This window comes from Cucurbita pepo, chromosome 19 (assembly GCF_057944985.1).
Source record: "Cucurbita pepo subsp. pepo isolate OVF chromosome 19, ASM5794498v1, whole genome shotgun sequence".
Lineage (NCBI taxonomy): Eukaryota > Viridiplantae > Streptophyta > Magnoliopsida > Cucurbitales > Cucurbitaceae > Cucurbita > Cucurbita pepo.
In genome coordinates, this window is record NC_141816.1 from 10,144,748 (window position 1) to 10,169,500 (window position 24,753).

Here is a 24,753-nt window from a genome sequence, read left to right on the forward strand (position 1 = left end):
TCATTTGTGAAATTCAGACTTACAGCATAACGGGTTAAAGCGGACAATATCTTCTTGCGATGAATTTGAGTCTTTACAGCATCCTCCTCCTGCCTTGAATTTCTATAAACATCTATATATATTGGAAGCTCGAGTAATGTTTCATTAGTTCTGCCTTGAATTTCTATAAACATCTATATATATTGGAAGCTCGAGTAATGTTTCATTAGTTCTGTAATGACATGCTTCAATGCGAGATAAACAAAAAAATTGGCAATATGATACCCCTTCCGTATGACCCAGAATAAATTAAAGACCCTGCTCGGGAGCCACTCCATTGTCGGAACTTGTTTCTGGTTTTCTTTTTCCCCCTTAGTTGAGGAAGTTCTTCATGCCTGCAGAAATATTTCAATCAGCAACTTGAGTTATAACAGTTTTGTCCTCTGTTTGTCTTCATGTTTTATCATGTTCATAGAATCACAAAGACTGCTGCGGAAACTCTATTGTAAATGCTATAATGCAAACTTGTTCCACCGTGGAAATGCTAATAATCATTCGTAATTGTTCATTTCTGTACTTCTGGGAAAACGTAGTTCCACATTAGTTTGAGAAACTTGTTCGAAGTTGTGTATTGGGTGGACCAAAAATCACATCTTAATTTATAATTTTGATTTCTCTTAAAATCGCAAAGACAGTCTGTCGAGGAAACAACATTTTCAGATCAAGTAAGCATCTCTCTCTCACCAAAATCCTTTACCCTTTGTTTGATTTTAAAATCACATTACCGACATACACTTCCGATGATATGATCCCCAGAAGCCATCTTTCTCATAAGGCAATCATATTCTGCAGATTTACAACGCTAACAATATCTACACTTTGGTTACATCACTTGCACATGGAAATGCTGCAGCAGCAGCAGCAGCAGCACCTTCATCTTCTCAGAACACGTTGCCTACAGTTATCATTGAAAAGTTATGGTATCTGCCAAAATAACCGAGTATAAAAGTGATGCATCCCAAGATGATTAACATGGTGAATAACAAAACTCTTGTTATAAATTTTGATATCGAGAGTGAAATCATTGATAGAATAACCAAAACTAACTTTGGTCAATAGCCAAGCAATTTGAGCACGAGGGGTAGTGAAGTGAAAGGCGAGTTGGTAACAGTCTAAATATAGCATCTCTCAAGAAAAACAATTAGTGCAAGAAGAAATTAAACGTCAGAAAGGTCCACACAACCAATTTATATCAGGATTTTGGTTATCTTTTTTAAGTTGACATTAATTTATCATACACATATTGACACATGTAAGTTTCGTGTCCCAATTAAACAAGAAATGCAGCAATATTAAGTATATAAATTTGAAATTTATAATTGAAGCTGTGCGTTGCATTACCTTGGAGAAGAACTTTTTGAATAGGACTTCTACTAGGGAACATTCTGCACTCCAATGCCTTCATTGCCGCTTCAGCAAAAACTTGTGCTGATTCAGCTTCAGCCTCTGCTTCTTCTGCTTCTCTTGCTGCCCTTTCAGCCTCTGCAATGGCAGCCTCTGCCTCAGCTACTGCACGTGCAGCAGCTATAGCCGCCTCCTCTGTAGTCATCATCTTCATCTTTGAAAGTTCTGAGTCAACTTGGGATTTAGTGATGATTTTGACTTCACTCTTCTCGGCCTTTGAAGAATCCATCTGCTTGTCCTCAAGGAGTAACAATGGAACATTTCTTCTTCCAGATAAGGTTGAACTTGGATCAATTCTGTACTTGTGCTTTACCTAGACAAACAAAATCCATATAAATGTTCCAGTAGCAAATGGCAGCATTATCGTTCATTTGCCAGCCTCAAGTTCACCACTTTCCTTGTGATTTTTTAACCATTTCAGTCTTACTTGCATTATAATTAACAACGGTGCATTGACTTATCAATATATCAGACTTTTAACATCCCAGAATGAAAAGGAAAACAAAACTCTAATTTGAGCGTGAATTCCGTATACAACAGAATAATAGTACATCCTTCAGAAACATGTTCAAACAATTTGCCTTCAATAAAATACTTGGTAGGGTTTTAGAATGCCCTTTAAGAAATTCTTGACCACATAACCGGGCAAATCTGAAGGGTGATGTAGCATGTTAATATGGCTCTAGCATCAGGGTTAATTATTTATGGCTCTAGCATCAGGGTTAATTGTTTATGGCTCTAGCATCAGGGATAATTGTTTATGGCTCTAGCATCAGGGATAATTGTTTATGGCTCTAGCATCAGGGATAATTGTTTATGGCTCTAGCATCAGGGATAATTGTTTATGGCTCTAGCGTCAGGGTTAGTTATTCATGGCTCCATCTCAATTTGACTGACCAAACTCTTCTTGAAGACATTCAATATTATTTATGGTTCCACGACAAAACCCTTCAAATGTAGAGCCAGGTTGGGACACGTGGAACACTAAAGGCATATCAACTGTAGCTGGTAGATTCCATCGATATCCCACATAACACACCTAATACTCCATTGGCAAACCGCTGCAAAAAAAGGGTGCAAGTTTCTTATTGATCACTGAACAAGAGAACGTCGTCTATAGGGGCATAACTTCAGAAAAACCAAGTCGCTTACTACAAAACTCAAATCCTTCCTCTTCTTGTTGACCAATGTCTTCATATTTATTGGGGCTAGGCCTGGAATACAATACATCACTATTTTGAAGAAAGAGCTGCTTTAAGGTATGAAGTGTTCAACCAATTTTGGCCTAAATGAATCCACTGTTTTGATTATCTGTGCCAAGTCAAGGATCTGCTTCTAAACAGTTTACAACTTTGGACTGGCTATCCATTTGTATGTGAAAAGAAGTACACTTCAAATTTTGGTGAAGAAAGAACCTAGAAATTTACTATGGCTCTTTTTAGCCGCTGACGGACCTGTTGGCCTAAGTTGTATCTATGTAAACTGATCCCTTGTCAATGGTTCCATGAGTGGCCACAATATGTGTCCACTATCCTTCTTAAATTTTCTTTGGTACCCAGTTAAAAGGAACCACTTCAATTCCTTCAACGTTATTGAAACACACAAGACATGCAGGCTTCAATTTTCTGTTGATTAGATGATACCCAACCCTTCGGTAATATATGACTGGGGTACTCCAGTTCCATTTAGGAAAATACACATTTCTGGATGTTAGCATATAGCCTTTGATCATGCGACAATGCACCTAAATGCTGAACACAAGTCTTCAGACTAGAGCAACAAACCAAAATGGCATTAAAAAAAGACAAACAAATCACCTCAAATAACACTTCATCGTCAAAAGCATGGCCTGTCTACTCGAGCATGGTTGTGTCCCATTGATCAAATCTTGATTCAATGAATTTGTTTCCACCAACAAAACAATTATAAGAACTGACTGCCAAGAAGACTACTCGAACAGTGGGGGTCACATGATTTTGAATGGTTTGTTCACTCCTACTTGCTACCATAACCAGCTTACCCCTTCCCCCCCCCCCCCCCCCCCCCCCCCCTTTTGATTTCTTTTGTTAACATTATGGATACAGCCTTAGTGTCTCCCTAGACATACCTCAAGAACACTCCCCAAAACAGATTGACATCATTCTCATGCAAAAAAGTTCCAATAAACCCTTGCTATTCTAAAACACCCTAAGTCACTGCTCCTTCAGGCCTTCCTCCTAGCGAAGAAAATAGCACACAGGCTTACCAGTCAATATTCAATCAGCCTTAAATCTCAACAGTCTCAACAGCTGCTAGAATAATCATTTTTCCATTTAATTTCTGTATTATAGTAGGAGCATTACCTTTATCAACTTTCCATTTGCCGTCATATGCTTTAATTTTGTTGAAAGGAGTTTTTTAAGGTTTGGTGGGGCCCAGTAATGCTCCTACACAGAGAACAAATGAAAACTTCAGAATCATACCATTTTTTGTCAACAAAAAAAAAAATTGCAGAGGCATCAAGGTAAGAAGATGGTAAGGAAAAATACATAAAGTGACAGTCATCAAATCTTCTGAATTTATTTTTACTTATTTAAATTTGTGAGATTTTACTATCATGTAAGACTTCAAATGACCAGAGTACACAGTTTGTTAGGGATCTAACTTATGAATAAGAAAAACCCAGGAGCTGAAAGTAATAGATCTAAGTACCCAATTGTAGAGATGATAAAAGTGCCTGAAAGAAGTGAATTTAATAAACAAGAGGAGAACCCTCTCGTAATCTCCTTGGTTTTTGTTAGAAGTCTCATCACTTTTTGTTCCTTCCCCACTCTTTCAATAAAAAGCTCTCTCTTATTTAATACTCGCACACACAAAGACTAGCATGCAGTGCAACAAACAGATAAAGAAATCACATTTTAGTACACTTATTGACTGATTGGCATCCCTTCCACGGAAAGAACATGACATATTACAGCATCTCATAGCAATTAGTTTTAATAATTATCCATTCTATGCATAAGATCTTTACTCCACATACAAAATTGTCAAACAATTCGATCCACTTGTATTATGCATTAGCACCTCTATGTACATAGCAATTGCAGCCCGGTCAGAACCCCTTGGCTCCTTTAAGTTGTTAATTGCCTCTGATATAAGTTTGTCCAATCTACAACATGCAAAACAGGTCTTATAAATCTATTCGAAAGCAGAAAGGAACAATGAAGCACCTGCAGCTTCCAGTGAAGACTAATTTTAGAACATGATGTTTAAAACCATGTTTAGTGGATATATAGACCAATTTGGAAATTAGATTTTCTCATTCTGAATGCAGGTGAAAGATCACCTAGATCATTAACGTATCATTTCTTATATCAAAATAACTACCATAGAGGCAAAAGGTAAGATAATAGAACCAAAAAAGACCTCTTGTTCCCTCATTTGATTCCAGGAAAGCTGAACAAGAAATTGAAGCAATTTTGCCTCAAAAAAAATGCAAGTTAAATAGGGAACACTAAATGCAATAAAGTTGAGGAACTAGGCCATGCATTACAAAAAGTTGTGTGTGTGTGTGTGTGTATGCAGACTAGGCGATGACTTCTCTTTGTAGCGTATGTGATGCATATCATTGATCAAACAATTATTTAATCACTAGTCATTAGTTTCTGGAAGTAGAAAAAAAATGTCAAGATTTACTTTACCAGAAAATTTAGCTAGCTATGGTATTTTGATACTTCTAAAACTATGTGAACCATAATAACAATTGGTTATGCAATAATCACAATATGTATCAGACTCCTTCACCCTGGAACAAGAAAGATTCACATAATCAGCAGCCATGAGACCTTGCTAGTGGCTCTTTTGGACCATTAGTGCGAATTGTTCCATTTGAAATTGCAAGTGGCTTAGCGTCAACAATCTCCTCATTCTGATGCACGGTGCTTACAGGCATAGGATCATCGTGATGTTTTAGGGCCAAAGGATTCTTTTTAAGTGCGAGCTTAGCTTTTTGCCTAGAGCCCCATATTGCAGTAACATTTATATTTCTCCACTTGTCCTGTTCAGAGCCAAAATTACATTAAAAAGTCATTAATGTTTCAGTAAACCAAGCACTGTGTTTCCAAGTAGAATATGGAAAGGAAAACTCAACATGGGATGCTTGGTGAATTTCTACATCCTGTGGCTTAATTATGGCGAATAAACGATAACTAGGGGGGTGAAGGGAGGCACCTTGAGATCCACATTTGAGCGCTGATGCAAAATTGAGCTGAACTCTGGATCTGTTAGTATTGTGCGCCATTTTCCTGCTCCATGCTTGATCACTCCTGCTTTAAGGGCAGCTTCTTCTTCAGCTGTCCATTTCTGCTTTGGCGCACCCATTTACAAAAGCCCCCCCAACTCTGCAACAATTTTTTGAAGTATTTGTCGGGAACTCCAGTAAGCAATCAAATCAATTCATCGAAAACAAACGACTAGTCAGCAGGTACTTCCATCGTTTACAAGAAATAAAGGATTTTCAAAGAAAATGAAATTGCACATAAGGAGCTTTCAATGTTAATTTGATCGATTCTAAAGCAAACAAAACAAAATGGTAAACCATCAAATGGAAAAGAGAGTAGCCAATACTTTCATGTAAGACGATTCCATCATTCGTGGAGGAGGAGAAGAAGTGATTTCGAGCACCTCTATATCACATTCAACAACGAAGTTGCTAAGTTATTGATCGGATAAAGAGACATGCGATATCATTCTATCCAATAATTCAAATTGTTAGACATATGTAACCAATTTCTCTCCGAAGGAGTCCCAGCTTGTAGTGCCTAAAAAATATTTCGATTTCCACCGAACAATTCATTCAAAACTGAAAACACAAAACAAAGAATTGAACAAACAGAACAGAAACAAAATCCTGCCTTTCTTACCTCAGAAAAATAGGGAACGATAGAATAGCGTAGTTGAGTGGAACTTTCGAAACCAACACAGACTGCAGCTTAAACCATTTCCGCTCGTTCAGATTCTCCTCAAGGTTTTCTGGCAATTTACGAGCGCGCGTCCGATCGAAAGAAAGATCAGTCCAGTACTAGACAAATTATTTTGAAGACGAGAAATTCAGGGGTCACATCGTCAAAACAACACGAATCTTGGGAAGAACAAATATAGTTGAATAGATGAAAAAAGAGGAAAAGGCTTTAGAAGGGAGAAAAACTGGGGAATTTTGACACACTCAATTTATCCATCGTAATTACTCAACCTGCCCCTTCTTCCAAGTTAATTACTAATCACTGCCCATCTCACTCGGTAAAAAGATAAATATATATTCATGTTACTAAAATTTTTAAATTCTAGCTTTTATAAGTATATTACATATTTTTTTTCGAATTTGATTTCAAATATATTTATAAATTATTATAAGTGAACTAATTTAAATATTTATTATCAGTAATTAAAAGATTTTGTTATTGAATATAAACTTTTTAAGAAATTTATCTTTAAAATTTTAGGAATGTTTTTTAAATATAGACTATTATTATTTTTTTTTTTAAAAATTCAAATGTATTAATATTTTTTTTTTTTTTAATTTAAAGAAACAGTAAAAAAAAAAAAAAAAGTAACTTTTAGTCTACCTTTTATTTTCTAGCTTAGTTTGGAAAAGTTCTAGCACCTGCAATTCCTACAAGTTTTAGAGAAATCATCTCCGTTGTTCGAAGCATAATCGAATCGGAACTGTGTTAGTAGCGGGGGGACGAGCCAGACGGAAAACTAGTTTTCGCGTCGAATTTTGATAATCGACAGATGGCTAACTCCTTGCAGCGAATCTGGAACCGCGGGTGTGCTCTCCGTGGTACTATGGCTCCTCTTTGCAGGTCATTCTCTGCCGACTCTTTGGTTGAAGTCAAGCCCGGCGAGATCGGTATGGTCTCTGGAATTCCCGAGGAACACCTTACCAGAAGGGTATTGCCCAGCATTCATCTGCTATAGTATTTATCAACGAGTTTCTAATTGTTTACGTTGTGGTTTAGTTTAGACGGAGCGAGTTATTAGATGGTATTGATGATTTTTGGGGATTAGGTATATTTATACCCGTCTGGTTGACAGTTCTTGCTTGTTTTTACCTTGGTCTTTTAGAATGGTTTGCTGTGGTTAACCCTTTAGGTGTTACTTTGTTGCTTCTATGTCGAAATGTAGTCGGTTTCGATAAGGAGATGGAAAATTCCGGCTGATTTAGCACTACGACGCTACATTTAGTATGAATGGGCTCTTGATCACCAAAAATTGATTAGAATAAAGTAAAAATTGTAGAGGAGCCCTAGGTTTAATCACAAAGAACAACTGCACCTTGGCCATTCCTTTTCTTATCCTACGGGATATTGCTATCGGTTATCCAAATCAGTTGCTAGGGAGAAATCAGTTCTTTTATGTTGATTTCACAAAAGGCTTTATCAATTACTATCTCATAGTCTCTATAAGTTATTCAGGAGCAATTGTTTAGCTTTTCATTTTGTTCTGTATAAAAGGCAAATGTTGGGATTTTTTTAAAAATTATATATTTATTGGATTTAATTTCTTCGGGACTGGATTTTACATGAATTGAGGTTTAACCTTGTAATTTTGATGTGCAAACCACTAACTGTGGATTTCCCCATAACATTAATCCTTTTTATATGACCATCCTGATTCATTTGTCTTCCTATCATGAAATACGTCAGGTTGTAATCTACTCTCCGGCTAGAACTGCATCCCAGCAAGGATCAGGCAAGGTTGGCAAGTGGAAAATCAACTTTATGTCAACGCAAAAGTATGAATTCTTCTTTTTCTTTATTTCCCAAGTTTTACTTTTAAAAAAATCGAACTGTTGCTTCATTAGATAACAGAACTTTTAAGTCAGTTCTAGCAGATTCCTAGGAGTTGAAATATTGTGCACAACATGTTATACTGGGCAAACTTCTAGTGCCCAAAGTTAATGACCCTTGTTCTCTTACTCTCATCAATTAGATTAGTTTTTCCTCTTACAATTTTTGTCATTTTGGATTTTTGTTTCTCTGATCAGGCACCTTTTGTGGTGGATTGGTTCGTTTTTGTATTCCCTGTGTGTAGAATGTCATTTATTTCCATAAAAGATTGGTTTCTCATTTAAGAAAGAAAAAAATCATACAAACAGAAGAGTGGGGTTTTCTTATGCTTATTGTCATGTTTGTAGGTGGGAAAACCCATTGATGGGATGGACTTCTACTGGAGACCCCTACGCCAATGTAGGGGACTCTGCGCTATCTTTTGACAGTGAAGAAGCTGCAAAGGCATTTGCTGAGAAACATGGATGGGAATATGTGGTAACGTTTCGTTAACCATTTAGAGAGAATTTTCTTCTTGTAATTCCCTTTATGTAGTTTGAGGTGTCATATTTTAGGTTAGTTATAAACTGTGTTATTTTTTGTGTGTCCGTTGCCTTCAAATCAGTAACAATTACAGTTGGAGGTGTTGATAAATTGTGCGTATATTCTAATATATTCTTTACAATAGATCTTTGCCTTCCCTCAAGGTCAAAACAATCCAGTCTGATTCAAAAATGAAATTGCCCTTGGATATGATTGTTTAATATGTTTATTTAGAATAACAAAGATGATTCATGATTTCTGCATTTGGGCTATTATATGTTTGGCGTTTGACTCTGAATTTAAGTTCTTATATTTTAAGATAGTGGAAATAAGTTCGGCTATTTAATCTTCTAGTATTAGTTTGAAGCTAAAATTCAGAAATTTGAGGGGGAAGAAATGCCAGTATTTCTTCCAAATTTGGTCCATTAGTTGCAGAAAGTTCAAGCTTCTTATTTAGCATTCTGTTGGCATTGCTTTACAATTTTATCATTATCTGGGGAGTGGACTCTTAATGGGCGTTTTTTTTTAAAGTTGTTTCTTTAGTGTTCAGATTTAGGAATCACTTTTCTGGTCTGCATTATTATGATATTACACGAAGAGACAGTCCACATGCTTCTGGTTAATTCTCATTCTTCTGTTGATTGTGTTTCTTGATTCTTTTTTACCCCTTTTTCTCCATTTTGTAGGTTAAGAAGCGCCACACACCACTTTTGAAGGTTTGAGATTCTTTCCCATTATTTTAATTTCATTTAGCTTATATTTTGTCTATGGTTCTGTGATTGTATTTTTGAGAGATGAGGGGCCACGCTGAAGCTAAGAATGATTCATCCATTAAGCTCTCTGTCACATATACTAGCTTCGACTATTTTCAAGGACTGTTCCTTCGTGTTAAATTTTATCCCTTTGTTTAATGGCCACTTCTTTCATCGTCTTTTGCAGTTCTGCTGGCATTTTATTTTCAATTTTATTTGTTCCCTCCAATTTTTGTTGCCTTCAGGACATTTCGTTTGAGATTTCTCAATCCTTTGGCAATCTAGAGTCTTCTTGTAGCTAGTTTAAGGAGCTCAGTTTCAGTTTCATTTCGGTTCCAATTGTTGTTTTGTTGTAGTATACGTAATTCTTTCCCAAACGATGTTATATGAACTTGGGTTGTTACTATTGGAGTATTTAGATGTTCTAACAGCTAAGAGCTCCTTTATGATAGATAAGGAGGATGAAGATCTGACAAAGGTTTTTAAAGTCTGTTAGCATTAGTTGATGAAGGAATTTTGATGCTGCTTGTTTTCTTCATGTCATCTAACTAATGACATTCCGTGAATCTTGGCTGTTTAGTTCACCATGAGCATTCTAAAATAAAGAAACAGAAAAAACTAACTCCCTGTTTTGGCTTTAGGCGAAGGCATATGCTGACAATTTCAAATGGAAGGGCCATCCTGAACCCAAGGAGGCGTAAACTTGTTCACCATACTTTTTCTCATCTCATTCGATCCTTAATAGTCCACTGTTGCCGGAAGCCAATGTCCCGGGGTCCCATGGCAGAACAGTCTGGAGGGTTTGTGTAGTCCATTCCGTTGCTTATTTCTGAGGAAGCTGGTTACAATAAGTGGAACCATGGTGTGTACTCACTTGACCGTATAACTTTTGTTATCTCTTTATGTTCCTGATACAGAACATCGAATGAAAGCTCATATGCATTTTGAGCACCCATCTCGAGTAAAAAACGAGCATAGGAGTTGTTAAGTCATTTTGTGCAATGAAGATAATGTCTTTAGTACTCCAATAGCTTGATTCCGTAAACCCTATTTGAATCAGTGCTGTTTAACTTTAGTCATATCACAGATCATAGAGCCATAAAGTAAATGAATCATGTGCAAAATATTATCAAGAGCACGGCTATTAGTGTATTGTAAATTTTCTGTTTCAGATGGCACTACTCCCATGCCTTGTTCTCTGCAGACACGATCAATTTTCACTGTTTGTATACTTGATTTGCTAAAGAAAAGCATAAATGACACCATACATTGCAATGATATGATCTAGGGAATCAAAATTTGCCTTTGTTTTGTACCTATCTCACTGTTTATACACTTAATTTGCCCAACAAAATATAAATACAAACCTTGGTGTGTCGCAAGTACACGTTGAGTGGCATTGATATGATGCAGACAATCAAAATTTTATTGTGGAGGCCTGCAATCAACTTCTTTTTAGAACATTATATACATGTCTAGGTGAACAAATACAGATGATAACCCACATGGTATGGACGACGGGTCTTGACTGACAGGTAAAGGAACATATGCTTCTTCTACTGCGAGACATTTCAATTCTCAATCGAGGGTCAAGCAAACGCCCTGTCAATTCTACCGTTCCTGTTCCTATCTGGCAACAGCTTCTTCATGTAGTACTTGGATTTCCGGGATAGATTTATCCTTTTTCTCCGATTTTCAGGTATTGATTCAAATGAACATTCTGAGAAACCACGCCTCACAAACCTGTTAAAAAAGTGGGGTATCATTTCCTTCCATTGAAAATCAACTAAATTATAATAGAAAGCCATAGCCATGGAGATGAACATGGTGACATTTTCTATCTTCACACATTGCCATCCAAGATGGATATAAACTTTATTATCAAAAGCTAATGAGAACAATCTTATTCAATTGATATAGTAAAAGATGAGTGATCAGAATATGAAAACGAACAGCTGAACCAGAATTACCCTGGAGCTTGTATGTGTAGTGGATGAGTATTGGTAAAGCAACCAGCAACTAATTTGAAATCAATTTAAACATATGTATAATGTTGCAGGAAGACATGCAATAAAATCAGGTAAGATCGCAAACGAACCAGTCTGCAGTTCGTGTTGTGAGCAGAAAGAGCCTGTCCAGTCCTAGGGAGGCGGCCTTCTTTTCCATGTAATCTGCAGCTCAGTAAGCCGAATTATGTATCAGTCAATGAAAACAGCAAGCACCCAAGAACGCCTGAATCTGATAGTTATTCGTTTCAAATGGTTCACAAACGGTAATCACAACTATTTTTTAAATCAGGAAACAAATTTTTTAACGAGTATCCTGCACCACAATAATCAGAGAATTCTAAGAACTTATATTGAACTTAATTTCAACTGCCAAAGAAGAGCATAACAAATATTATACAGAATAAATTGTACTAATTATTGATTTTTAAAAAAATACAGCGGGGAGCTGATTGTGGCGCAATGAGTGAGACCCCTTTAAGATTACTGCCAAGAGCTAACCAATATCTATAATTTACCATGCCCAAATGAATTAGAGCACGTAAATTAAGAAAGGCACTTGATGACACCATAAACAGACATTGTAAACCATGGCCTAACGAGTTGAACAGAATTCATTCCTTACATATAGTATGTGATAAAGCAATTGATTATCATACCAAGCAATTTGTCGCCTTGTCCTTGTCCTCGGCACTCTGCAGAAACAGCGATGGCAGCAATCTCTCCACATCTCTCTTCAAAGAATGGGAAGAGTGCAGCACATGCAATAATTTGACCTTCTCTCTCAACGACAACTAATGAGTCTAATGATTCAAGTAGCTGCAATAAAAACTTTATGTAACTTATGGTGGCTGTGGTTCATGCAAGAAACTGGAAAGGATGAAGGACGCTGGAATACAAACCTCTTCATCAGTTCTCCGAACCAAGGTACCAGCCATTTCTAAAGGTTGAATAATCTGTCTAATCCCACGAACATCAGACACTCTGGCCATTCGTGTTCCCTCGTAAAGATCACTGGAATAAAAAATTTCATCAGGCATATCAGTTAATAGATCAAAATTAGCCTTATAATTAATTATAGTTGGCAATTGGTAACTCTAATACAAATGATTCTTTCGCCAACATAATTCCCAAAGCATTACTAGGATCCTTCTCCAAAATGATTTTAACATCTAGCCACCAACAATATGACAATAACATATAGGTGAATACAATACAAAAAGCTTTTAAAAAAAGAACAATAACAATATCACTAAAATTGCTTTGAGCCCCACACAATTATGAAGTGCTAGTTGACCTCAAAAAATCTAATAGTACTTTTTATTTTGGAATAAGAACATAGCACTCATTTACGTGAAACTTATTATCAAGTATATCCATTATTTAAGTTGATATTTAATATCTTTAATAAAAGATAAAACGAAAGAGACTTGCCTGGCTATCATAGTGCCCATTCCATCTCTCTTAAACAATTCCAGCAATAAAACTCCTCCAATAGTTCCGTCTAGCAAATGTACTCTTTGAACACCACCCTAAAAGTATGCAACAAACTCTCACTTTAGCCCAATTCAAGCCAAACTTCAACATGAAATGAAAATAACTCATTCCACAACGATCTGGATAATTCAGGTAATTCTCCAAGAACTGAAGATCTATTGAGCCACATACGAAGGAACAAAGTTTGAGTATAGGCTTATGTAATGATAACCAATGCATTCTCTTAGAAAGGGGCAAAATTTTGAATTTTAACGTTCTATAAATATAATCTCTGAATTCTAAAACTTTAGGGGGGCAAACTAGAGGACAACTACAGAATCACAAGTATTTTATACATAATTTTTGCCCTACTTTTTTCCCACCACTGCTGATGATAACTTCGATCATACAGTTTCAACTTGAAATAGTTAAATATGATTAAAAATAAAGCAAAGGGCTGATCAGAGATCAAGAGCTGCAAAAGGATTAAGCAAGCTCTAATAAATTGAAACACATGATTAGGCATTTTTTTCTTTTTCCTATGCCTGTGTGTGCGAGGGGAAAAAATTAAGAAAGTCCATGTGAAGTACAAATTTAAGACAACTAGAAAATCAAAGGACCAGAGACAATACGTGGGAACATGTTCAGACTTGGTAACTGGAAGTAATAGAAGAATTTACCCGGCAAACAAAGGCTGCAGCAGCCAATTCTGAGAGGTAACCATTCAAGTGGCTATTCCGCTCACCTCCAATGGCAAAACCCTGTTCAGAGGACCAAAGCCCATTCCCACTACCAAAACCAACTCCATTTTGGAATACTGGTTTACGATGGGAGCCAAAACCTACTCCATTCTGGAATGTTGGACTATGATGGGAACTAAAACCAACTCCATGCTGGAATGTTGGACTATGATCTTCGAAAGAAGCATTTCCATTCTGTGAATGGATACTCCCATTTGAATCATTACGAGTAAAATCTTCCTTACCAACAACTTTCACATAATTTGCAGCTATCTCACATTGCTTGGCCCTTTCACGTATTAACATGTCTGCTTCTTGAAGAGTTAGAAAACTAATATGGCGTCCAGCTTCATCTAGAATAGGACCATCAATAATGCATATAAGCTTGTCAGCTCCAATAGCCAACGCGCATGCTGTTGCAACCTCATATGTACTGAAATCCACGAAACAAAATCATTAGTAACTGCTCTTCCTCATAGTGATTTCAACTAAATTTCCACCCTCTTAATTTCACCACCACCACTACATTTATAAGAATTCAAGAACATTAGAGCTATCCACATTCTGTAGATTACTTCCCTGACATTCCAGGGAAACAGTTACACAAGCTGAGAAATAATGAAATGTGTGTGAGAAAAAGTGAGTGAGCAAACGCCTACAAAACAAGTCATAATTAAGAAGGAAGCAACTAATAACAAGCTTTGACAACAGATAACTACAAGCATCATTGCATACTTGCAATTCAGAACTTCACCAGAACTAGAATAACCCAGGTTGCTCAATATAACTATGCAACCACCATCAAGCCTCTCACGCATGCGAGCTACGTCTACTTTTTTAACTTCACCCGTTGCTCCATAATCAACACCATCAAGAACTCCCCTTCTCTGCAAAAGGATAGTAACGACTCATTCTATAATTTGCAACTAAATAATATCCCAAATCACCATGAAAATATTAAATGGCGTTTCATCTCAAATACCACATCACAAACCAAAAAGGTTTCTACCTTGGCAGCAAGAAAGTTGCCACTAACAACGCTTACACCAACTTCATGCCAACGTCTGCTGTCACCATGTCTACGAATATTGCATATAGAAGGTCCAGGGGAAAGCTTTGCTTCTATCATCACACGGATACCTCCAGCCGCTTCCATTGCAGCTGCTAGAGTTTCGTTGTCAGTAACTCTATATTGACCAACAAAATTCGGCTTGCTTCCTGTGACGGATTAAAGAGTTAAAAAGAAACATATTAAGGTTCACATTGAAAAGAAGAAGATTAAAAAAGAACAAATTCGTGTTATAATAAACTAATAGGGTAATAACAAAGTGACCCAAGTCCTTGGTTTCAATGACATTGCATGTAATATACAAAAGAAATCAACTGAAAAACCTCTCTCTGCCAAAATTTTATCAATTAACACGCGGGTCCCAGGAACAAGAATGAATCTGATCCCAAGGTGATGAAGAAAAGCAATATCCTGCACATACATAAAGCTTCAACATGGTAATAATTCAAACCAAAACAAAACCTAACGACATACATCATAGAACAGGACGGATTTCATCAATTCAAACACAAGAACAGACACATTATAGAGATGACGACAAGACCTGCCTTCAGAATAAGATTTAAGTAAGAGCTAGATACAATTTCCCCAGAAATGATCACAACGAAAGTGCCTCCTCTATGAGCCCATAAGTAAGGCCAAGCCTCCCTAAACCACCGCACAAACTGCTTATCCTCCACGGAATTGTAATCCTCTTCCTCTTCCTCCACGGCGCCATCGCCGTAGTTGAATCGATTGAATGTTCTCGATTTTCCCCCAACTTTCTTCAGTCCCCTGTCCCACAACTCTACTCTATTGAATTTAAACCCCACCGCCCCATTTCTGAAACAACGGCTAGAAGGAAAAGTCTTAGAAGGAAACTCTCGGGCAGTCTGAAAATGTAGCCGTGAGCTTGAAAGAGCGGCAGCCATGGCAGACAAACAGGACAAGAGAGTGAAAAAATATTACTTTGAAGCTTACAAGTTACAAGTCATGGCCGAGCCGCCAATCACCAAAAGAAGGGCGGTTAAGATTTTGGGCCATTCCGGCCACGGAACTCCATGCTTTGTCAAACAGCCGAACCCAAGTTATTTTGGGCTTGCAGTTTAGGGCTGTTGGATTTGGGCATTTTGGGCCACAGAACATATTGTTTTTCCAAATAGGCCGAACCCAATTAGTTTGGGCTTGTAGTGAAGAGCTGTTGGATTTTGGGCCTTTTGGGCCATGGAACCCCTTGTTTTTCAGATATGCCAAACCCAATTATTCTGTCTTGGAAGAGAAGTGAAGACGACGTGGAATTTGAAAAGAAGACGCGGCGGAAAGAAAACGTGGAGAAATATTATCATTATAAAGCCCCTAAAGCAACCAACACACTCAAGATAGACAGACAAAAGCCTTGTATCAATCGCTTAGCTCTCATAACACTTCCAAAATCGGATTTTTAATAAAACAATAACAAAAAGATCAAAACTTTAAAGTGGATTTAGTAAAACAAGAATGGCCCAGTCCAAATATTCTCCCTCTAGGTTGCCTCACAGAGTTCCAGTTACAATTACAACTAAAATACAGAGCACAATCATCCGCCATTGATGGAGAGAAAAATAAAAACACCCACTTTTTAGAGAGAGAGACAAAGAAAGAGGGACCTTGAGCAAGCAATGGAGGCGAGGACTGGCCACAATTTGGGAAGATATAACGACGACAAAAGTTCGCCCTGTATAAGAAAATATACAGGGATAAGCATCTCTGAATTCTTCAATAAACCTCTCGTCTTCTTCACAAACTTTATAAGGATCTTTGTTAATCTCAATTCCCGGCGGCTGATCGCTTGTTTTAAACTCCTCCCATTTACAGCCTATAGCCTCCGCCGCCGCCAATCCCAAATCCAACTTTCTTCTTCCACCGAACGGAGCCGGAATCATTCGCTGGAAATTCTCTCTGTACCCACGGCCGACACCCACCGCCTTAAAATCACACCACAATTCCCTTTTCGAGAAAACCCACGTTCTCGATGTCGAAGTAGCCATCACCGCCGCCGCAGCCGTTTTAATAGCGATGAAATAAAACCCAAAAAAAAAAAAAAAAAAAAAAAAAAAAAAAAAAAAAAGGATTGGGAAATTGAGAGAGGGAGATGAGTACAGAAGGTTGGTGTGGTGAGGTTCTGATTTTGTGTTTTAATCATATTTATAGTTATAAAACAATTGAATGATGTAAATTATTCAAACAAAATTAATAAATAAATAATAAAGAAAACGAATCCATGTCAGATATTTGGAGCGAAACAAGACAAATATCTCGTGTTAATTATTGAATCAGTTATTGAAGTATTTTCAAGGTGACATAAAGTATGTCTTTTCAACCGCTGAAACAGAATGTCTCAACATGACACGGCAAGTCAAGAATGTTGACACTGGTCATGTGGAAGGCCCATTTTCTTTTGGGTTAGGCCCAGCAAGTAAGGAGAAGCCCAGTGGGCTATTTGAGACACACAGCAGGCATGAAGTGAAGCCCACTATCATTATTTTGTGTTTATTGCAATCAAATTGTTGTTTATTGACAAAACAGGCTTTTCAATCGGACTTGTCATTTTCGTACTCTGCACGGTTTTGTCCAATCTACTTCAATATACGTTCGTTAGGTTCTCATTCGGGACTGAAACCAACATTTGAGCCTGTGAGTCTTTTTCGTGGCGGGAACAAAATAGGAAAATGTAACGACCCAGATCCACTACTAGTATATATTGTTCTCTTTGGACTTTCTCTTTCAGGCTTTAAAACATGTATGCTAGGGGAAGGTTTCCACACCCTTATAAATGGTGGTTTGTTCTTCTCCCCAACCAATGTGGGACATCACAATGCACCCCCCTTCGGGGCTCAGTGTCCTCACTGGCACTCTTTCCTTCCTCCAATCGATGTGGGACCGCCCCCAAATCCACCTCCCTTTGGGGCCCAGCGTCGTTACTGGCACACCGCCTCGTGTTTACCCTCCTTCGGGGAACAGCGAGAAGGCTGACACATCATCCGGTGTCTTGCTCTGATATCATTTGTAACGACCCAGATCCACCGCTAGCAGATATTGTCCTATTTGGGCTTTTCCTTTCGCGCTTCCCCTCAAGACTTTAAAACACGTCTGCTAGCGGAAGGTTTCCACACGCTTATAAAGGGTGATTTGTTCTCTCCCAACCAATGTGAGACATCATAGAAAGACTCGCCCGACCCGCCTCTAACTATTAAAAACTTGAAGGATGAAAGTATCAAGGAGTATTTGGATCAAAAGAGTATACGGTTGAACCTAGTGACTAATAATTTTATGCAACTACTCACTAATTAACCTTAAAGCTAGCTCTCACCAAGTGAAATTCCCTTCACCAAACCAAAACAAAGTAAAGTCTTTTTCCTTCACCTTCCATTTTGCGTTTCCTTACAATTTACAACTTTATTCATGGGACTTACAACCATTAGTTATTGGCTCATTAGTTCAAGCCAAACTTGCCAAAGTTTAGAGCCTCATTGAGCCCAAGAGATATGAGTTTTATACTTAAGAGTCCAGTTAACCAAAGACGAGGTGAAAGTAATTTCTTTTTCGGTATGGTAAACACTATGCACCACTTGGTTGTACAATCGTCACTTCTTTCCTAGTAAAAAAAATGTGCGGTTAAAACATTAAACTTTTTCTTAGTACAATATATAATTTAACTTAAACATACGTTATTTTTAACTATTCAAAATGTCCAAAAGTTTGTGGTTCTTAGTTGACTCTAACTACTCCTATACCTTCATGAAAATTAGTTAAAAGTTGGCAAAAATGATAAAATTAATTGACTTGATAGCCACCCTTATATAAGCAGGGATGTTGATACTGGTTAATAAAAACAAATTATTTCCATAATACTCGACAATTTTAAAAACAGTATCCAACGTGGCATATGGCCCCACTCGTTTAAAGCGAAAAGAACATAATTAACAGATAATTTAATGGTGATTACGAATAATTAAGCTCCGTACACTAATTTCCAAATGAAAAAAGGGTACAAACTTTGGACGAAATTAAAATATTAATGTATAAAGATAGAGATTGGATTTGGACGCCAACTTCACCCGCTAATTATTCTTTTTCTTTTTCTTTTTTTTTAATTCTTCAATTAATTCCAACTTCTGCAATGCTCTGTAAGGCTGGCCGCCATTGACCCCCACCACCGTAATGCCTACCCATGCCTCTGTGTCCTCCTCCGCCTCTTCCTCCACTGCTGCTGCCGGCGTCTCTGTTTTCCAGGCGACGGCCCCCCTCCTGCTCCGCCTGACCATATATTCAAAATAATTATATCAGCAGCACGTTTGGATTTGACCCCAATAAGACGAAGAAGTGGGAATAATGTTCACGTTTTCCTGAAGATATTGATATGGACCAAAGGAGACAGCGAAAGCGAGACAATAAATATATTTAAAATACAGGCAAAACCCCATTAGCAAACTATATACGTTTGACTTGATGATATATAATTGAATACCTCTGCACTCTACCGCTCTACAGCTTACTTAAATTTCTGACAAGCTTCATGAAGTAGCCCATAAAAGGCATTTCCCTTGATATCCGTGGCCTTAAATTTCAAACCATTTTCAGATACTTCTTTATACAGAAAAACAGCTTTTTGTTTTGTTTTTTTTTTTTTTTTTTTTTTCTTTTGATTTTTGGTTTTAATCAGAGTGTAATCATGAAAATGAAATTATATAAATCAACTTTTGGGGATTTGGAGCATGATTAAGGTTAATGGGTATTCGATTACCTTCATGTAATTTTGGGATTTAGAATTTGAATTTGGATTTGAAGCAGAATCTGTGTCCTTTTTCGAGAGTGCTCCTCCCTCTTTAAGCAATTTCCCCAGTTTCACGCATTTCTTTGCAGCAAACTCCTTCAATACATCTGAACCAAAAGAAACAAGCACAAATGCAACTAAAATATTGTTTTTTTTTTTTTTTTTTAATAAATATTTGAGAAATATGAAGAATTACCCTCGAAGGTGATGAGACGATAGACATGGCCGATAAGAAGCGTGTCATCAGGGCGGAGGAGTTTGAGCTGCTTAATCGGGGTACCATTTTGGGTCTTCAAAGTGGACGAGGTAACAACCAGCGCAACGTAATGGCCAGGGTTGGTGTTCATGATCTGGTGTGCACTTACGGACCAATAAATCCTCTCGATTTTGGGATTAATCCCAGGGTGTTGAATGACCACCGTCGCCGCCTCCGCCGCCTGGCAGTTCCCCATTTTGTTTGTAGCTATCTAATCTCCCAAGTAAACAATTCCAAGTGGTGTAGTTTTTTAAGGAGAAGAGCAGTGGTTTTAGGGTATGAAAGAGAGGAGAGGAAGGAGATTATGAAAAATTGAGTAAAGAAGTGTGAGGACTGACGGTATCCTTGATTACCCTCTCCACGACGCACGTTAAGAATCTCGGTTCTGAAGAAAGGACGTGACGTTTTCCAGATCAGCGAAGAGGGTTAATGCGGGAGAGAAAATGAATTCCAGAAGGTTTATTAATTTAAAATTGAGGGAAAGAGAAAAAAAAACAGGGGAGAATGGAATGAAGTTGGTGAGTTGGGTAATGGGTACTTATAATGGGATCAGAAGGAACGTAATATTGGAGTACGAACTCAAAGCTCTATCTGCGCAAAACGTGTAAGATCTGCAAAACCCACTCTCTGATCGGGAGATGTGTATTTATTTTAATATTAATATTGATTTTGTTCATCAAAAAGGAGGTTGAAACTTTAATTCCATCTCTTTAATTCTGAGTTTCTGACCTCAGGATTCAGGGACGGTCAGAGTTAGCCCCGAGGACCGGTTTGGGCCGGGCTTTTTTCTTTTTTTTTTTTTTTTTTTCAGAATAGAAAGCTGACGTGGCACTTAATTTTGGGATGGGACTCAAAGTTGACGGTTGATTCCAACCTATTCTGCCTACGCCAAGACACGTGCGCTACGCCTACCCTTTCACCTCTCTTTTCCCTTTTACCCTTGTGAAAAATATTAATCCAATGTGATGTTATAATTATTTCATTAATTACTATGTTTTTGTGAAATTTAAATAGTGTTTATTAGGTTGAAAATGGTTTGGTGCGAGTTCATAAGTACATCAAACTAGAAGTGATGAGAGTTTATGTTCAAACTGAACAATATCAAGGTCTTCGATTATATTAGACGTATAAACTTTCATAACTAGTCTCGTGAATCCAAGAACTTATAAAAATGGAACAAAGATTAAATATCTTGCAATAACTTTTAAAAGTGTAGAGGAGTTTGTTCGGTGTGAATAGCTTTTGAATGTACATAAAATTTATTTATAATTGTAATATTTAAGGATAGAAATGAAATTTTATGAATCCCTCCTCGTGCACACGCGTTCTTTTAGTTAGGCATCTAGAAAATGTTATTTTACCAAACAAGAAAAAAGAAATAATCATTAAAACCTTCCAATTTCTTATTGAAACGTATTAACAAAAAAAGTCAACTCCCAACCATATTGACTAAGATTTTTCAACGCCGAACACACAAACGCGTCTGCCGGTGTTCCGTGATGCCATCATTAATCGATCTATATGTGAATGGCCGTGGCTGCAATGTGTAAATTATAACTTCAACTAAGTACATATCAATTTTATTTTTTCATTTTTTTTTATTAACAAAATAGATGTAATATTACAAAACTTAAAACTAATATAATATTTGTTGAGTTTTATACGTTATTATACCATACAAAATAAATATTTACAGAATATTTTGACGATAATAAAGCTATGCACGTGGCTCTTGATACAATATTATTTTAATTTCAAGCTAATTCTTATCCCATAAGCAAAACTTTCAAATCAAAATAAAGGTAATTATGAAGAAAAAAAAAACTGATAAAATAATAAAAAAATAAACAAATGGTATGTACTTTTTAAAATTTTAAATGAGCATAATTGTAAATGTTAGATTATGGAAAATAAATTTATAAATATTTTCTTTCAATATATTTTCGTGGATTCTTGTTTGGGCATGTTGGTAATGAAACTCTAAACCAAGATTGGGCTTTTAAAATGCATTTGTTGGGCCTAAGAGTTCGTAGAAGCCCAGTTTCTTTAAAACCGGGTTTATCAAGGCCGTCGATATTTTCGAATACGGCCAGTTTAATTCTGGATGCGACAGAGCACGGTTCCAATGTACTTTCAGCCACTAAATAATTACAAAAATAACAATAAAGATTGCCTTATTTAAAACTGCCAATTCCAAGTCAACATACAAGTGGAAGCCCCACCTTATCCAAATAAATAAAAATAATATAAAATCCCACTTTTCGTTTTAAATTATTTTTATGGAGTAATTTAATTAACCGATTTTGTTTGTTTGGTTGTTATTCTTAAAAATTGTTTTAATCACGGCATCTCATTCTTATCTAAAAAATAACAATAGATAATAATAAAAATAGATAAATGTCGTAATCACGACACTAATATATATATTTTTTTTAGAAAAAGGAAGGGACAAAAAGGGGTCAGTCAAATTGTGCGGTTCTGTTGAGGAGGAATTGAAGTGGCGCCACCCAATTTGGGGACTCGGCGGCATCTTCGCATCTCGCCAACGAATCACTCTCCCTCGCTCTCTCGTTTTGTAGGTTGCGCCATATAAATTCATTTTCGTTGAACTCGAAGCTCTCTCTTCTCGTGGGGGTCTCCAACATCACATCGGAAAATCATCTACGGGACCCTTCCCCCTTCGTAATTTTGTGGTTACATTTCTTGTTTTCACCTACTTTCGTACATTGTTTTTGTTGTTTTCCTTTCTAACTTCATCGTCTTCTCCTTGTTGCAGGATTCTGTCCGGTAGTTTTCAGTTTTTTTTTTTTTTTTTCCCTTGCTGCTGCTGGAGGGGGCCAGGGTTTGCTTCTGGGCATCTCTATTCTGCTGCCCTTCTTCCAATTCTTCGTAATTTCCCTTTCTTTCTTCTGCAATTCTCGGCGTTTTGATTCATCGCGTTTTGGCGTCTAATTTTTACCTGTGTTTTGCATTTTGATTTAATCGATTTCAAGATTTGGATTGTCATATGACGATGCGAAATAAGAGGTTTATGGTGTTGTTTGAGGCAATTTTCAATTGTTTGTTACTATTTTGAATTGATTGGCTTGAGAGGAAGAACATAGGTTTGGTTATCGATCAAAGCGTGTTGTTCATTTGGTTGAGTAGGGGATGGATGCGTATGAGGAAATGACTGTGAAATTTAAGACCTCTGCTGAATCAATGGAGTGCCATCAAAGGTACTTCTCGAAGGATGGGAAGGGGAAAAAACTTTGGAAGAAGGTCAAGTATCAGTTGGTTGAGTACCATGCTTTACCAGCCTACTTGAGGGATAACGAATTCATTCTTGGTCATTACCGCGCTGATTGGCCATTGAAGCAGACACTGCTCAGCATCTTCTCCATACACAATGAGACTCTTAATGTTTGGACGTAAGCCTTTTCTGGGAGTCTGTTTTTTCATAACATTGAAGAAGATATGCAATGAATTTGACCTGTTGTTCACTTCAATACTGTGTGTTTTAGGCATTTGATTGGATTTTTCCTCTTTCTCTCCTTGACCATATATACTGCAACAAAGATTCCTGACGTTGTTGACATTCATCCTCTTCAACATTTGCCTGAGGTGTTGAAAAATGCTGATCTCCACAAATTGCAAGCAGAACTCTTGACGTGCCTTCCTTCCTTGCCTCATCTACCTGATCTGCAGTTATTAAGGGAGGAGTTAAAGACTGCATTGCCTTCCATGGATATGCTTTCATCACTGTGTAGCTGGCGTGTTGTGGAGCTTCTATACAATTGTTTACCGGAGCGATTCTCCCTCGGAAATCAAACGAATGACTATGTTCTGGTAACCTCTATGTTTGGTACAATCATTGTTAATGATTTGCTTGCAAGTTCTCAGACTTTGCAATACTGCAACTAGATTTGTTCTGCTATGAACTGATTATTTTCTCTGTTGTTGTTTTTTGGTTTAATCCAGAGTAGCATGAAGGAGGAAGTTGCCAACATGATTGCACCAGTAGCTATGAGACCAATTACTCGGTGGCCTTTCTTTGCATTCTTGGGTGGAGCCATGTTTTGCCTGCTTGCTAGCAGCTCATGCCACCTTCTTTCCTGCCACTCCGAGCGTCTCTCATACATAATGCTAAGGCTGGACTATGCCGGAATTGCAGCCCTTATATCTACCTCCTTCTACCCTCCCGTTTACTACACCTTCATGTGCTATCCCTTCTTTTGCAGTCTCTATATGGGGTTCATTACCCTCGTGGGAATTGCAACCATCTTAGTATCTTTGCTGCCAATGTTTCAATCCCCCGAGTATCGCACTTTTCGGGCATCCCTTTTCCTTGGCATGGGGTTGTGCGGGATCGCCCCTATTCTGCACAAACTTATCCTGTTCTGGGGCTTGCCCGAAGCACTCCACACAACAGGGTATGAGATACTGATGGGCATATTTTATGGGGTTGGAGCACTCGTTTATGCAGCAAGGATTCCGGAGCGATGGATGCCTGGAAAATTCGACATTGCTGGCCACAGCCACCAACTATTCCACGTCTTAGTAGTCGCTGGGGCATATACTCATTATCGTGCAGGACTGATTTACCTCAAATGGCGTGACCTGCAAGGTTGTTAGAATAGAATTTCAACAAAGATTTAGCCTGTTGAAATGTAGTTGATTATTTTCAAAATGTATCCCCATGTAATATTTAGCCGGACTAGGATACTGCCACCACTGTAAGGTCAGAGCTAGCTTGAGAAAATATGAGAATCCTCACGCTCGGCCTATCATGAAATCATAAAATACATATTTGATGCAGTCGAGGCTTACGTATATAATAATTCAAATCAATAAAATTTTATTTTTATTTTTTATTTTTAGCCCCAAA

General features: G+C 37.4%; 5 protein-coding genes across 12 annotated transcripts; 2 read left to right on the top strand and 3 right to left on the bottom strand.

Annotated features, from left to right (window-relative positions):
• Positions 1-626: 626 nt before the first annotated feature.
• Positions 627-6,668, bottom strand: LOC111781379 (telomere repeat-binding factor 2). Of its 2 annotated transcripts, none has more exons than XM_087119930.1 (7): positions 6,345-6,668; positions 5,653-5,854; positions 5,268-5,479; positions 4,507-4,591; positions 3,786-3,869; positions 1,381-1,756; positions 627-934 (listed from the first exon to the last, which is right to left on the bottom strand). In XM_087119930.1, the coding sequence occupies exons 2-7, from the start codon at positions 5,800-5,802 to the stop codon at positions 921-923; spliced, it is 921 nt and encodes a 306-aa protein (XP_086976056.1). In that variant the 5' UTR covers positions 5,803-5,854; positions 6,345-6,668; the 3' UTR covers positions 627-920. The 2 variants fall into 2 exon arrangements, with proteins under 2 accessions (XP_086976056.1, XP_023517702.1); XM_023661934.2 differs by having other exon boundaries at positions 5,653-5,822; positions 6,345-6,667.
• A 397-nt stretch (positions 6,669-7,065) lies between these two features.
• LOC111781443 (NADH dehydrogenase [ubiquinone] iron-sulfur protein 4, mitochondrial-like) lies at positions 7,066-10,575 on the top strand. The gene is made up of 5 exons (XM_023662029.2): positions 7,066-7,374; positions 8,130-8,218; positions 8,621-8,750; positions 9,482-9,511; positions 10,189-10,575. Exons 1-5 carry the CDS (start codon positions 7,216-7,218, stop codon positions 10,246-10,248), a joined length of 468 nt encoding a protein of 155 aa, XP_023517797.1. The 5' UTR covers positions 7,066-7,215; the 3' UTR covers positions 10,249-10,575.
• Positions 10,576-10,832: 257 nt separating this feature from the next.
• Positions 10,833-16,911, bottom strand: LOC111781442 (putative amino-acid acetyltransferase NAGS2, chloroplastic). 3 transcript variants are annotated; one of them, XR_002812985.2, is made up of 11 exons: positions 16,464-16,911; positions 15,162-15,249; positions 14,779-14,987; positions 14,505-14,656; positions 13,710-14,202; positions 12,988-13,085; positions 12,456-12,567; positions 12,213-12,372; positions 11,646-11,718; positions 11,053-11,290; positions 10,833-10,985 (listed from the first exon to the last, which is right to left on the bottom strand). XR_002812985.2 is itself a non-coding variant. In XM_023662027.2 (10 exons), exons 1-10 carry the CDS (start codon positions 16,842-16,844, stop codon positions 11,137-11,139), a joined length of 1,920 nt encoding a protein of 639 aa, XP_023517795.1. In that variant the 5' UTR covers positions 16,845-16,910; the 3' UTR covers positions 10,833-11,136. The 3 variants fall into 3 exon arrangements, 2 of the variants coding, with proteins under 2 accessions (XP_023517795.1, XP_023517796.1); XM_023662027.2 differs by having other exon boundaries at positions 10,833-11,290; positions 16,464-16,910; XM_023662028.2 differs by lacking the exon at positions 16,464-16,911 and adding an exon at positions 15,387-16,426 and having other exon boundaries at positions 10,833-11,290.
• A 1,829-nt stretch (positions 16,912-18,740) lies between these two features.
• LOC111782115 (uncharacterized) lies at positions 18,741-20,565 on the bottom strand. The gene is made up of 3 exons (XM_023662911.2): positions 19,827-20,565; positions 19,601-19,737; positions 18,741-19,113 (listed from the first exon to the last, which is right to left on the bottom strand). Exons 1-3 carry the CDS (start codon positions 20,080-20,082, stop codon positions 18,955-18,957), a joined length of 552 nt encoding a protein of 183 aa, XP_023518679.1. The 5' UTR covers positions 20,083-20,565; the 3' UTR covers positions 18,741-18,954.
• Positions 20,566-22,323: 1,758 nt separating this feature from the next.
• LOC111780994 (heptahelical transmembrane protein 4) lies at positions 22,324-24,739 on the top strand. 5 transcript variants are annotated; one of them, XM_023661385.2, is made up of 5 exons: positions 22,324-22,579; positions 22,663-22,775; positions 23,034-23,296; positions 23,390-23,714; positions 23,847-24,739. In XM_023661385.2, exons 3-5 carry the CDS (start codon positions 23,037-23,039, stop codon positions 24,498-24,500), a joined length of 1,239 nt encoding a protein of 412 aa, XP_023517153.1. In that variant the 5' UTR covers positions 22,324-22,579; positions 22,663-22,775; positions 23,034-23,036; the 3' UTR covers positions 24,501-24,739. The 5 variants fall into 5 exon arrangements, with proteins under 5 accessions (XP_023517153.1, XP_086976430.1, XP_023517152.1 ...); XM_087120304.1 differs by having other exon boundaries at positions 22,324-22,568; XM_023661384.2 differs by having other exon boundaries at positions 22,663-23,296.
• The last annotated feature ends 14 nt before the right edge of the window (positions 24,740-24,753 follow it).

Coding starts and splice junctions, on each gene's coding strand:
- LOC111780994 (XM_023661384.2), top strand. CDS start 23,037: ATGGATGCGTATGAGGAAATGACTGTGAAATTTAAGACCTCTGCTGAA. Junction 23,297..23,389: donor GAGACTCTTAATGTTTGGAC/GTAAGCCTTTTC, acceptor TGTGTGTTTTAG/GCATTTGATTGGATTTTTCC. Junction 23,715..23,846: donor AAACGAATGACTATGTTCTG/GTAACCTCTATG, acceptor GGTTTAATCCAG/AGTAGCATGAAGGAGGAAGT.
- LOC111781442 (XM_023662027.2), bottom strand. CDS start 16,844: ATGGCTACTTCGACATCGAGAACGTGGGTTTTCTCGAAAAGGGAATTG. Junction 13,086..13,709: donor CTGCAGCCTTTGTTTGCCGG/GTAAATTCTTCT, acceptor GCATACTTTTAG/GGTGGTGTTCAAAGAGTACA. Junction 12,568..12,987: donor ATGGGCACTATGATAGCCAG/GCAAGTCTCTTT, acceptor TTTTTATTCCAG/TGATCTTTACGAGGGAACAC.
- LOC111781443 (XM_023662029.2), top strand. CDS start 7,216: ATGGCTAACTCCTTGCAGCGAATCTGGAACCGCGGGTGTGCTCTCCGT. Junction 8,219..8,620: donor AACTTTATGTCAACGCAAAA/GTATGAATTCTT, acceptor TCATGTTTGTAG/GTGGGAAAACCCATTGATGG. Junction 9,512..10,188: donor GCCACACACCACTTTTGAAG/GTTTGAGATTCT, acceptor TTTTGGCTTTAG/GCGAAGGCATATGCTGACAA.
- LOC111781379 (XM_087119930.1), bottom strand. CDS start 5,802: ATGGGTGCGCCAAAGCAGAAATGGACAGCTGAAGAAGAAGCTGCCCTT. Junction 5,480..5,652: donor GCTCAAATGTGGATCTCAAG/GTGCCTCCCTTC, acceptor GGCTCTGAACAG/GACAAGTGGAGAAATATAAA. Junction 4,592..5,267: donor CCAAAAGAGCCACTAGCAAG/GTCTCATGGCTG, acceptor TGCATGTTGTAG/ATTGGACAAACTTATATCAG.
- LOC111782115 (XM_023662911.2), bottom strand. CDS start 20,082: ATGGGGAACTGCCAGGCGGCGGAGGCGGCGACGGTGGTCATTCAACAC. Junction 19,738..19,826: donor TCGTCTCATCACCTTCGAGG/GTAATTCTTCAT, acceptor CTTTTGGTTCAG/ATGTATTGAAGGAGTTTGCT. Junction 19,114..19,600: donor AATCCCAAAATTACATGAAG/GTAATCGAATAC, acceptor ATATATGGTCAG/GCGGAGCAGGAGGGGGGCCG.